The 12,997-nt window shown below is 42.6% G+C and overlaps 1 protein-coding gene across 5 annotated transcripts in view; it reads left to right on the plus strand.

Moving 5' to 3' along the window:
* The window catches only part of HIVEP2 (HIVEP zinc finger 2), a 95,432-nt gene extending 88,258 nt beyond the window's left edge, over nt 1-7,174 (plus strand). For 4 of the 5 annotated variants that reach the window (XM_010707266.3, XM_010707264.3, XM_010707263.3 and 1 more), the window contains one exon: nt 5,503-6,321. In XM_010707266.3, the coding sequence (XP_010705568.1) occupies nt 5,503-6,321 (819 nt within the window). Of the gene's footprint in view, nt 1-5,502 lie in introns of all 5 variants that reach the window. The other variant, XM_010707262.3, reaches the window with a different exon arrangement.
* The last annotated feature ends 5,823 nt before the right edge of the window (nt 7,175-12,997 follow it).

A 12,997-nucleotide genomic window follows, 5' to 3' on the forward strand; every position in this document is an offset into this window, starting at 1 on the left:
TCCTGCCCTTGGCCAGAGCCTGCTCCATCTCCCTGTCACCAACTGCTTCCCCCAGCCACATCTTCCTGACCTCTCACCTGTTCTCACTCCCTCATCTTAGATGTGATCCCATGGTTTGCAATGTTGCTGGGGAAAGCAGCAGAGGGGGAGGACTTCCTAAGCTGTCCTTAGGGAGGGGAAGGGTATGTTGAAACCCTGCTGCAGTTTCACAGACACAGTCCATACAGAGATGAGAGACAAAGCAAAGCCAGCCACCAGCCTCAGCAGCAAAGCAAGGAAGCACACAAGAAAAGATAAATTACCGTCAGTTTAAGAGGTATAATGACATGGTATCAAATTCAAGGAATTATGTGGGACACTACAGCTGACATTGTACAAAGAGTCCAAGTTCTAATGTCCTCCATAAGACATTTCCACTGGCATCCTGTAGTAGAGATCTTGGATGTGTGGGGATGCTGGCAAAAGGGTATGGAACAGTCATTCTTTGGCAGTGTGACAGTTCTTGCTGTAATATTTGCCTTGTGTGTTATACACACCTTCCAGCAAGGCGTTTAGCACATTGTAAGGACTCTTTTAGCACCCTTAGCTCCTTCGTTTGGAAATTGCTCTTCACCATACCAGATGGCCTCTTTACACTTGCCTTATTTTTGAGGTAGGATCAGACATTTGTCCTACAAGAAAGCAGTTGTAAATCAATGGCATGTTGATATTTAGAGAGAAACCCAAAGCTCAGTATAGTCACTGGACTCTGAACATATGTGTCATGGAAGCAGAGCCTGGTCAAATTTAAATGAGGAAATTAGGGATGAGGATGATCATCCATCTCACAAACACTGTGAGGAAGGAAAGATGGATTCTTCATCTCTGTATGTCTTTCTGGGAGATATACTTTAGCCAAACAGAAGTTGAGTTGAAGTGAAATGCGTGTTAATGCACTCAGTGTGTGGGAAGACAGATAACACCTGAGTCTGAAAACTGTTAGAAAAGAAAAAGGAATAAAGACTTTTTTTTTGCTTTCAGAGAATTGAAAGAAAATAAGGACATAATTTGCAACTGCATCACTGATGCAGATGCCAACTTACAGTGCTGCTTCCTGTTTCAGGGCTGCATTGGATTCCCAATCCTTGAAGAAATTAGAGTATTTTTGTACTTTTGGTGCCTGAAGTTACCAGGAAAAAAAACCAAACAAAAAACCAACAACCAGTTTTATTTTTTCTCCACTGCAATTAATTTACTATTTGCTCTAGATTCTTTGGCCAGTGATGATCTGGTTCCCCTTCATGTTTCTTCCCTTTGAATGTTTATACTCTTTGGTGGTCCTGTGCAAAGAGCTAGTGAAGTGCTCTAGTATTGGAAGTACCATGTAGAAAGCAGTTGAAATTATTTCTTTAGGAAATGGAAAAAAGCATGGGAAAATAAATAATAATACAGATTTTTTTATTTTTTTCCTCTAGCAGTTAATAACAAGATGCTGTCTTGCAATAAGATACTCTGTCCAAAGTAGACTAAAGCTAGTGCACCTTTGGCTTTGGCAAGTTAAATTGTTGTCTGTAGATTGAAAGGCAAATCAGATTACTCTCTAAGGATCTCTCTCAGGATCTTCTCTTCTGTTAATGCCAGAGGTTTTTTTTTCTTCTGAGTAGTCTGGCACTTTTATCAAAAAGGCTCTGATTCTTCTCTCTAGTTATTTTATCCTAGACCTGGGAAAAGGAGGAAAGATGGGATGGTTGTTTCTGTTCAGTTCAAGTGCATCTCTGTTACCCTTTTTAGTTTGGATCAGGAGTGTGCTTTGGAGGTGAATGTCTCTATTGTCATACTTATTGTGCTTTGACTCACATTTCAGAGCATTCTTGGAATAAGTGAGCTGGATTATTTTCAGATGACATTAAACTGGAGAATATGCTCAAGGAGTCCATCAGGTGTACTTAAACTGTGAGTGGGCATTCAAATGAATAAGAGACTGCAGGATTAGTCCAGAGTAACCGTGCCCTCCAGCCTGACAATTCATACAGTGTGAACATCAGGTTCATCATCAATGGTTGCATTCTGCTCCTGCTTTTCCTCACTTCTAGTATACCCCATTACTTCCTCATAAAGACCAGAACTTTTGCCTCTTCTTTAAGTCATGAAGCTCAATTTACCTTGTTAGTAGAACATACCTGTCAACTATTTTAGGTTCTAGAAATTAGTGCATTTTTCCCGCTCGCCAGTTTTCACAAGCAGTTTCTGAAAATAAGAAGTTACTGTAGTGTGCTTTGTTGATATAAGTTTACCTGCTTAAGTTGCTCTTTTCTTTCCTTCGTTTTGATGTCTGAAGCCTGTCTTGATATATTCAGAAGGGCTGAAGGGGATTAGGCATCACCACTTGAAAATCATTAGGACCTAAGATCCTTTGATCATCCCAGACATATGGATATTAAATCCCTTCCTGAACTCTGAATACTTTATCATTTTGAGTGAAATACTTTCCTGTACAGAAAGCTAGCATAAAAATCCTAAAGGTGAACTGTAAATAGGTCCACGTATGTGCATGTTGTCTGCAATAGTGCCTTCTCAGTAGGACTGCAAATTGACTTGGTCCTGAAACTGAAGTCCACATAGATTTATAGTCACTGTATTAAGTATCTGTCTTTTAGAAGGTACATGGAAATTATGTTCTCTGTATTTGAATTTCCCCCTTGAGTTCATTATTTTCTGTTTTTTAACTTTAGAAAGTCACGAGTACTTTAAGATATGGTAATCACAATGATTTTTTTTCACCCGCCATCTTTTTGCAAGCTGTGGTCTGAGGGGATCTGGGGCTGCCAGGCTTTGAAATGTGATCTTCCTCTTAATTCCCTATAGCCTGTTTTGGATAATGTACCAGATACAGGGTAAACCCTGGCTTGTCCATTAGGGTATTCTGGGATATGTGTGAAGTTGGCTATGACTTTGCACAGGGGTGTGTTGTGGAAGTCTAGCTTTATGACCAGGCTAGAAAATTTAGTGAAAAGCTCCTAAAACTGTTTGGAAAATTATGTATCACCTGGAGTTGGAGGGAAATATGCTTAACTGCTACAAATGAGAACTATTAGAAAATGAAATGGGTCCCCTATGCCTGACAAAGAGAAGAAGTCATCTAACTGAAATTATAGGAATCCATTTTGAGTATAAAGCAAAAAAACAGTGACTTTCTGCACTGCAGTCAGTGTTGGAATCTAATATTGTAAACAGAATAAAGTCTTTGGGTTTTCAGGATATTTGCTAAAAGGAGAGAAATCCTCTAATATTCAGTCTCTTCCCCATGAATGTGCATGTGTGTAAGTATGAAAATGCTAGATATCTGTAAAGGATATATTAATAGGATGAAAGGTACAACCACTTCAAAACTCATCTGCCAGAGTTAGAGAAAGATAATCCTGTGTGTGCTCAGCCAAGCTTGGAAGGCATCCAGTGGACATGCACACACTGTCACTGTCTATGTAAAAATTAAGCATGAGAGACATATACTGGATGATAGCACTGATGTTGGGGCATGTAGCAGTTTCTATCATGTTAGCCACCTCTATCTGACAAGGACAGACAGACATCCTACTTCCTTTTGAAACCGTGGCAAGGTACAATGCAAAGCCAGTGTCTTTCTCAATTAGAAATTTGAATGTGGCTAGGTTTGTTCTTCTATGAGTTTCAATCCTTTTTGTTTGGTTGCTTTTGCTCTATTTCCCTTGGCCCAGATTCACATTAGATGCATTAATGATAAATGTCATAGTTTAGGAAACAGCCAAGAGGATGGCATGACTGAGAAATGGGCTGACAGAGAAAAGATGGGGAAAGAAAGGGGACAAGCAACTGTGCAGTGGTGATGTTAGTGATAGGAAGGACTGACAGAGTAGGTGGACTATGTCTTGTGGCTTGGCAACTCGTTTATTCTGTAAATTTTTCCCCATTCAGCAGTACAGCGTTCTGTCACTGTGCTTTCTTATGACAGTTTCTCTTTTATGAGACTTGAGTGTCTCACTTTCTGAATAGGAAAATTCCCAGAATTAGATTATTCTCAGAATAATAACACCATTTAAGTTTGAGTCTGATGATTATGGGTCACCCTTTCTGTCTCAGTGTTGATTTATATTAAACAGGACAAAGCATCTGAGCACAGTCAGATTCAGCCGCTGGGTAGCACAGAAACTGAATCATTAATTGTCCCCTAAACCCATTCCCCAGGATGGGATCAAGAGGTTGCTTAATGCCTTGAAAACTAGGATTTCCCACCAGTGAATTGTTGCCACTGCAGTGCATTGGCATGTAGCAGCACAGTCCCCAGCTGCTGCACCGGGACTGGGGGTGGTGGCACAGCTCTGAGGCAACCAGTAGGTGTTTGATCAATTTGCGGAGCGGAGATGGGTAATTTTGTTCATTTAATTTCCTATGGGTGTCCCTGGGTTGTGTGGCCGCATCCCACATACAATTATGAAAATGTCATCCTGCACTTGTGTCGTCGTTGTTTCGCTGTTTGACAATAAATGCTACTTAATCATCAAGCAGAAAATAAAATTTAAAAGTTAAGAATGAAAAAGAAGAAATCCAAAAGCCCAAGATGTGCTTAATACTGAGTGAAAATGGGGCTATTCATTCTATCAAGAGAGAAACTAATGGGAAGACACTGAAAAATTCAGTACAGTGTGATTGTTTTTTACTACCCATTACAAAATCCCTCCTTCTCAGTCCCATGAAGAATGAGTGAGTGTCCCCACTACAGAATCATCACTTTCACTCACAGTTAATGCCTGTGCTTTTGTTATTATTTATTGTTTACACTACAGATAGGCCAAGGCGATGCTCCATTGTGTTAATGACTCTAAGAACTTGAGTTTTCTTTGCACAGAGGTGTTTGAACTTCCCTGGAAATACTCATCCTCTTTAGGATCCTCAGTGAGGTGGGTGGGAAGTAGGGGGACGAAGTGCCTTCTCTGGGGCTTCATAGCAGGATCGCTCAGCAGACAGAATGCTTATACATGCAGTCAGGATTTTCCCATACTGGTGGCAGACAGGGAGCATTCCAATGTGCATTTCTCTGCAGCAAAGCCCCAGTACCCAGTGCAGGCTGCCAACACCAGTACAATTTGCACAATTTTCCAAAACAGAGGGTAAGACGGATGTCCTGGCCAAATGTGTCCAGGAGAATGAAATTCTATCTACCCCAAGTGCTCTCTGCAGTTCCAGTTGAATATAATACTCTTCACTTCCTGACCTAAATTGCCGCATTGTGTTGCTGAACACTTAACTAGCTGCTGCATTTCACCTCAGAGGCAAGAGCCCTGTAGGGCTGAACTAAGCAAAACCTCCTATGTTTTTTGAATAAGTAATTAGTGGAGTTCTCCAAACGCTTCGGGATCCATCTGGATGAAAGTTGCTGCATGAACAGGAGGCCACGTTGCAGAGGAAAGCAGATAGGTGGTTTGGCAGCTTGACAAGAATTTTGCTAGTGGTGGCGCTGATGTTTCTTTTGTTGTTTCTTTGTTACAGAGGAAGGGGTTGTCTCAGGGGCCTTATTTCGGCTTGTATGGAGAAAAAGGAGCTATGGAGCACCACAGGCCTAGCCTGATCCCTGAAGGTCCGAGCGATTATGTCTTCAGCCACCTTCCACTACACTCCCAGCAGCAGATCCGAGCACCCATCCCCATGATGCCAATCGGGGGCATCCAGATGGTCCACTCAGTACCTGCAGCCCTTTCAGGTTTACATCCTCCGTCCACTCTGGCCCTGCAGAGGGAGGGCTCTGAGGAGAAGCAAAGAGGACCGACAGAAACCCTCACTCAAGAGTCACGCGGTGTTTCCAAGCACCACGAGAAGCGCACCTCTCCGCACAGCTTGCACCCCACCGCTCCCCCCAGCACATCCTCCTCCCCGTTGCTGTTGCTGACACAGAGCACTTCCGAGGACAGTATAATAGCGACGGAGAGGGAGCAGGAGGAGAACATACAGACTTGTACGAAAGCCATAGCCTCCCTTCGAATCGCCACAGAAGAAGCTGCTCTGCATGGCGCGGAGCAGCCGCAGAGGCCCTCTGAGCCTCACCAGAAACCCTCAGAAAGTGCACATTTTAGCATTAAACACTTTAGTGGATCTGAGCCGGGCCAGGCCTGTGCCTCAGCCACCCATCCTGACTTGCACGGTGGTGAACAGGACAGTTTTGGTACATCACAGACTGCGCTAGCCCATCCCACCTTTTACAACAAGAGCTTTGTGGACATTCGACAGCTGGGCTTTCACAGCAGGAGCGAGCCCCCGTCAAGCACACAGGAAAGAAAAGATCTGTCGTCTGAGAAGAGCAAGCCACATTGATCTGAGATGCATGGAGACTTTCACCCATACATTTACCCCACTTTTTTTTCTAGCGATAGAAGAAGTATTCAACTTTACAGCATGCCTGTTCTAAGTTACAGTAGTTTGCTATTATATATACTTTTGTTATATCAAAAGAATTAGATAAAATAACAAGTCATCATGAGCCTGACCAAAACTAAATTTGAAATTCTTATTGGGTCTGGTACTTTTAAATTGTACAGATGTTTGTGCCTTTTCTTTACTTTGCTTATATTCTTATAAGCATTTTTTTAGCAGTAATTTGTACATATTTTAGAATTTGTGTATCTGCTTTGTAATAAATGTAATTTCTTTCCTTTTTTGGACACTTGGATCTAAATGATGTAAAGCAAAACAGCATCAATATATGTGAGGTTGCACTAAAACATATTTTTATATTGATTAAAACTGAACAGCTTTTATGTACAGCTCTGATTCTGTAATACTAATATTTATTTACTTTGTTTCATAAATTGTAAATTTTTTCTTAATGTTGTGGATTGCTTTTCTATGTGAAGCATGGGATTTACTGTTGCGTAATTAGAACAAAATGTATATTGTAAAACAAGATATTTAAACTAGAGTATCTTATCTTATTCTGCACTTATGCATTAGTTAAAAAAAAAAAGATAAAGGATGTATCAGTCAGTTCTTAACTCTTGTAATTTTTTTTGTCTCTTGTTTGCTGGATTGACTATAACTTAAGTGCTGATTGTGATTTTAAACTGATAGTACCGTAAAGCATTAAAGTAAAACAATGTGCTATTGTGAGTTTTTTCAAAGCTTTATAAAACAGTTATAAATATATTAAAAGTATTTGGTCTTATGTGAACATGTTGATCTAGATGCTCCTTTGAAAAGCTATGGGAAAACATTCCACCCCATGTAGATACGTACAAGTGCATCATCAGTGCCGGCTGCACAGCCTACCCGCAGGTGGGGCTCTGCTGGCTCCCAGATAGGTGGGTGGTCACACCTGGCATGGCCTGCTGCTCCCTCCCCAGAAGCAGGGTTGTGAGGTCCCTATGGCCGCACTGGTCTGGGCTGGGAGCTGGGCCGTACTGAGCCACAGCAGTCCCTGGGTTGTGAGGGCCTGCCGTGCCTCTGCCCAAGCTGAGCGTGGAGGTTAGGGGTCACGCAGACGTGCCCCGGCGTGTGAGCTCGGAGGGGAGCAGAAGACATTTCCTCACACCTGAACACCAGCAGCTGGTTATTCCCCAGTGAGGGGAGTCTCCCCGTCCCGCAGATGGAGGAGCAGGTGGGCGCTTTCGGCTAGGCAGAGGACACTGGCATCTTCAAGAAGCAGATTAATGGGCAAGAAAGTCACAGTCTTCCAGAGCAGGGTCTCCATCTGGGTGAGGTTTGTTCCAGAGGGAAGTCAGTAGGAGCCTGGGCTTGTGGTGGGTTCCCACTACCACCAGCAGCATGTGCCTGTGCGCACACTCACTCACACACACTTTCACACACACACACAAAAGAAACCAACAATCTGGACTATATTTTGTGCTATTTAGTGAATTATAATTCTGTGAAACCAAGTTTGTATATTGACTTACATTTAAGGAGTGTTCTTTAAAAAGAAATAAATATACAATTACATGCACAAGGTGTCTAGTTTTCATGTGTTCTTTCCATTTTCCAAGTTTAATGGTGTTTCCAGCACATTGCTGGAAAGTTTTGTTCGGAAGAGCTATTTTCCCGTATGAGGAGCACCCTTAGCTGTGTGAGAAGCAGCTAAAAGTGTGGATCACATTCTGGCCGCATCAGATATTATCAATCTATTTCCCCAATAATACCATGTGGGGGCAGAACCACAGCTGATACATTGTCATGATTCTAGAACTATGGCATATGACTAGCGGAACACTGTAATGGGCTGCGACCAGTTGTAACCATTAAAGGTTGCTTTCCCATCTCCATCAGCGTGTTCCTACCTTTATTCAGATCATTTTGGTAATGCTGCCAAGATAAGTGCATGCCAGAAAGTTGGCTCATATCAGGCTGCTGAGAGGAGAAGCAGCTTACGTTGGAGGCAGCAGCTTGTTGAATCGTGTTTCCTTTATTAAAAGAAAAAATAAAGCAGCCAATTACACGTTTTAAATAAACACGTCCTATCTGATAAAAAACTTCTCCTCCTTGGCTGTATGACTGTATTAAGAACAAAATGTTTCACACAATGATCAGCTAATCAGGTAATCATAGATATTTTATTAAAAGGGAATCAAGCAAACTCCCTGATGGCAAATGATCCATTAACAGTGCCTTTATAAGCAACCCCCTTACTGTGGGAGTTACTGCTGGCTTGTTTGATTATTTTAATTAATTTGCAGCTGCAATTTATCATCCAACTTTTCAGCCTTGGGGCATTTTTAAAATATAATCATTGAACAAATATCACTGAAATTACATGTGATATTTTTGGGTTACAGTGGAGCAACCCTGAAGAGGTTTCAGGTATTTATATTCTTCTATTTTCTTAATGAAGTAATGTTTATATAGGGCTTTGAAAAAACATTCTCGTGCAACTCCTAAGCATTGATTGTGACCACTTTCCATGCTCTAGAAGGGATGTGGAGGAGAAAGGTAAATACATCCAAAAATGTTTTCACAGGCATGAGCAGTTTTCAGAGCTGTCACAGTGGGTACAGCACCCAGGACTGACTGCAGGATATTTTGTGAGTGCTCTGCCTGCTCTGAGCCACCAGTGGGAATGATGGCGTGGAGCTGCATTTGTGTGCTGCAGTGCAGAGTTATCACACACTGTAGCCTTGGGCTCAGTGCTGTGGTAGCTCCCCACTGGGGCCATGTGCACTGGTGGCTGTTCTGAGGGTCCTGGGGAAGAGGATTCTCAAAAGTACTGGCTGTGGTGGGAGTACATAAGTCTGATGGGAACATCATGAGTGCTGTGACACGCTCTCAATTTCCGGAGGCTGACTTCCCAAGCATGGCTGGTACCACTGCAGGTAGGTGACCTGTTGGTTGGTTTATACAACAGCCTCTTCTCATCCTCAGCAGCCACTAGTTTTCCATGGCTAGCCCATGTGTGACAGAGAGATGGGACCAAGAAGAGTGGTTCTGAGATCTCTGATATAAAAGTTAGTGCTTTTCTAAGGGATGAGAAGATAAGGGATTGAACAGCATACTCCAGAAAACTGCAGAACCTAATGAGAAATTTTATATGCAATATGTTATGGAATTTCTAACTTGGGAATATAATTACCTATTACATTGTTCAAGGAGGTTATAATTTTCTATGAAGATCCTTATGTCTCTTCAGTAAAGCACAAGGGAGATACAGATGCTGTGGCAAGTGCTTCTTAATCCTTTTTCACAGAATACTGTCACCAGAGTCACTTTAGCATCCGTTTGCATCAGCAAAACAGAAAGCATGTTGATCTCATGTAGCTGCCTGCACAACCCTCTTACGAAACTTCACATTCTGACTCTAACACATGTTAAATATCTTTGTGTGGAGTTCCCCATTGTAGGACACATTGAGTAAGATTTAGCACCAATAAAGAAGACAACTTAGTCAAGCCCGGAGTGGATTCAAGTTACTTAGGTACAAAAACTTCACTTCAAGAATGCTGGAGACTGCTCCTGTTTAACTCCAGTGACACCCAGACTTACCAGGTGCCTCCTTACTCGAGGCTGTTTCCTTGACTTCTGCATTTAGACACAAGCTGAACTTTTTAGATCTACTTCAGTCCAAGATTGAGCTGGGCCCCAGAAACTACACCCTTTGCCTAGATCCTCCAAGGGACCTGCCCTACTGAAGTGGGTCTTTGAAAATACCTCATGTGTCGAAATGCATCTCCCTGATGAATTATATTTATGGCAAGCAGTCACCACCTCTTCAGATTAGCCTAATTCGTCCCCCTCCCTGGCTATCTAAAAATAAAAAATCTCTCTTTAAACCCCTCCCTTGCTAATTGTACCACACCATTCCCCTGGGAGACTGCGATAAGTACCCCACAAGGAGTAGAAGAGCCTTTACTTTCCTGTTGAAATTCTGTTATTGTGAAGCAAGAAATTCAAGAGTCATTGGCTCAGCAAGATTGCAGCGCGTGATACCCAGAGTAAACCTGTGTCAAGAAGTGTACATAAAGAGGCAGCCTGCATGGGAAAGAGGGAGTCTTCTGGAAGTCTAATAAGTAGAGTGATGTGGCAGAGGCTTTGAAGGACAGGATCTGAGCTCAGACACTTCCCTGCCTGCAGCCTTCTCAACAGCTTGAAGAGTGCTATTTCCAGCATGCTTCTTGCTTAGCACCCATCTCTTTTCCAAGGTGGCAGACCCTCCAGTAGAAGAAGGCCAGATGTCAGGCTTACAGCTCTGGGCTTTAGAATGAGAACCAAGTCCCTAAAAGTTAGATGCTGCAGAACTTGATTCTGTTACTGCTTTTTGTCCTAAATGGTTCAGGGAGAACAAGTCTTACTGATTTAGTAGGTTGCACAGTGGAACAAGTCAATGGGATTTATCCTTTAAAGTCATTTAGCTGGAAATTCCAATCAATTTTCTCAGACGAACGTCCTTAAAGTAAATACAGGATATTCAATGCAAAACCTACACAGCACATCATATATTGCAGTTTAGCTACTACTTCGGTGTCATTTTTTTATTTTTTTGAGTTAAACTGCCTGCATGAAAAAATCAGCTGTTTATATACTAATTGAGTACATTACTGTGATGATGTTCTTCTGCCCTTTTCTCATATACAGATCACTTATGCTAAACATGAGCTCTGAACACAGACCTAAAGCTCAATTTAAGATGAAAGTGCTGGATAGTTTGTCTTGTTCTGTGATTATTCTTTGTGGCTTTGCATGCTGCACATCTGTCATTTGTGTTTGCGTGACTTTCAGTATACCTGCTTTTAACTGGATTAAGCACACCTGGCAACACCAGGAATGTGGGAAACAGCTTTCCTTGTGAAACACTTGGCTTTTGCCCCTTTGCAATGCTTACATGAAACATGTGAAGTTGATTTGTTGCGTGGCTTGGTTTGTTTGTTTGTTTGTTTGTTTTTCCCCAGATGATTGTGTTTGGGGAGAAAAACTTATTTTAAGTGTTTCTTTCATTTGTGAGCATAGAAGTGTTCTGTACATACAGTTCATGGGTGCAAGGTTTTATATATACACTAGATGTGACTGAATTTAAGCAAGAGATAAATATCCCTGCCTTTATACAAGATGATCCTGGGATTCACCCCAAGGAGGCTGGGCTGGATTGATCCTTCCCAGGAGCAGCCCCCTGCAGTGACCATGAGCCACTGTATCTCTATAAAGGATGTATTCAGACACTGATGGCACCTCACTACACGCCTTGGTGTCATTTTCCCTGCAGTTTAAGGAAACAGGAATGGCCTCCTGTTGTGCTGTGTATTGCTGTATAATTCTCTCCAGTCACATAACAGTGAGAGGCAAGCTCTTCATCTGAGGTGCATCAGGCCACCTCTGGAGCAGCCAAGGGACTCAACACACATAAAACTGCAAGGTCCATTCAAACACACCAATAACCTGCACAAGCTCATCTGCTTGCAGAGTGAGATGCCAGCTGGTGAGAGCAGAAAACAATGTTTTCTGAAAAGCAGTAAAAATTTCTGCTCTAGTGGGTTTCCTTGTTTTTCTGCATTGTATGAATATTCATTCTGAAGCTGACAGGAGGAGGGGAGCTTGATCAGCAGCAGGCTTGATCAAAAACAAAAACAATATTACCACACAAATTGCCTTTTCGCATTCTTTCCTGATGAGTGACATCTTCTCTCTGACAGGAGGATTGCTAAGAAAAGCAGACACTATGAATATGTATGGTGGTATGCATTGCCCCACGGACACTCAGCAAGGTGGGGGCAGATTTGGTCCCATGCTGGAGAACAGTGTTTCCTTTCCCTCTCTTCCAACAGAATATATAAGAAGAGGCTGACACCATGCCATAGAAACTAATGGAGCTTCCACATTCATTTTAACAGCAGGAGATTTGGTCTCTGAAGGCTTGTTTCCATGAGGTGATGAGAAATCTTGCTGCTAACATTTCAGGGATGTCAGAGCACTTGGCGGGTTGCCGACTCAACTTCTATCCTTCCCATCTGCTCCTGGAGCAGTGAAGGTCTTCACACGGCTCAGCCCCGCTCTATTGAGGCTGGGGGCTGGGCAGGATCTGGGCTCTCTGTACTCTGAGTGCTGGTGTTCTGAATTCCATGAGCATATTGGCATCGGCCCTCTGAGCAGGGACATGCCCTGGTCTGCAAATCTTAGGGGATGGCCTGCGTGCTTAATTCTTCAATAGATGCATGTGATCTTCAATGAGGTATTTCAAAAGAGCAAATATTTCACCAGCCAGGTTTTCTGAAAAACTTGGCTGCTCCATAGAGGCACTCAGATGAAGTGGTCAGATTTTTCAAATGTGCTGAACACTTATTCTCAGCAGAAACTGCTGGATTCTGGGCACAATGGAAAAGCTGGCCCTTAAAAACTTCTTAGTGACGTCTGGCACTTCACCTCCATTTGCTACTTCTTACAATCTTACTTCCCACCACAGCATCCCTATTAGAAGGAGAGAGGGAGGGAGGGAGAGGGAGAAAGGAAGGAAGAGTGGAAGAGAGGGAGGGAAGAAGGGAGAAAAAAAGAGAGGGAGGGAAGGGAGGGGAAGGAAAGG

Source organism: Meleagris gallopavo, chromosome 2 (assembly GCF_000146605.3).
Source record: "Meleagris gallopavo isolate NT-WF06-2002-E0010 breed Aviagen turkey brand Nicholas breeding stock chromosome 2, Turkey_5.1, whole genome shotgun sequence".
Taxonomy (NCBI): Eukaryota; Metazoa; Chordata; class Aves; order Galliformes; family Phasianidae; genus Meleagris; species Meleagris gallopavo.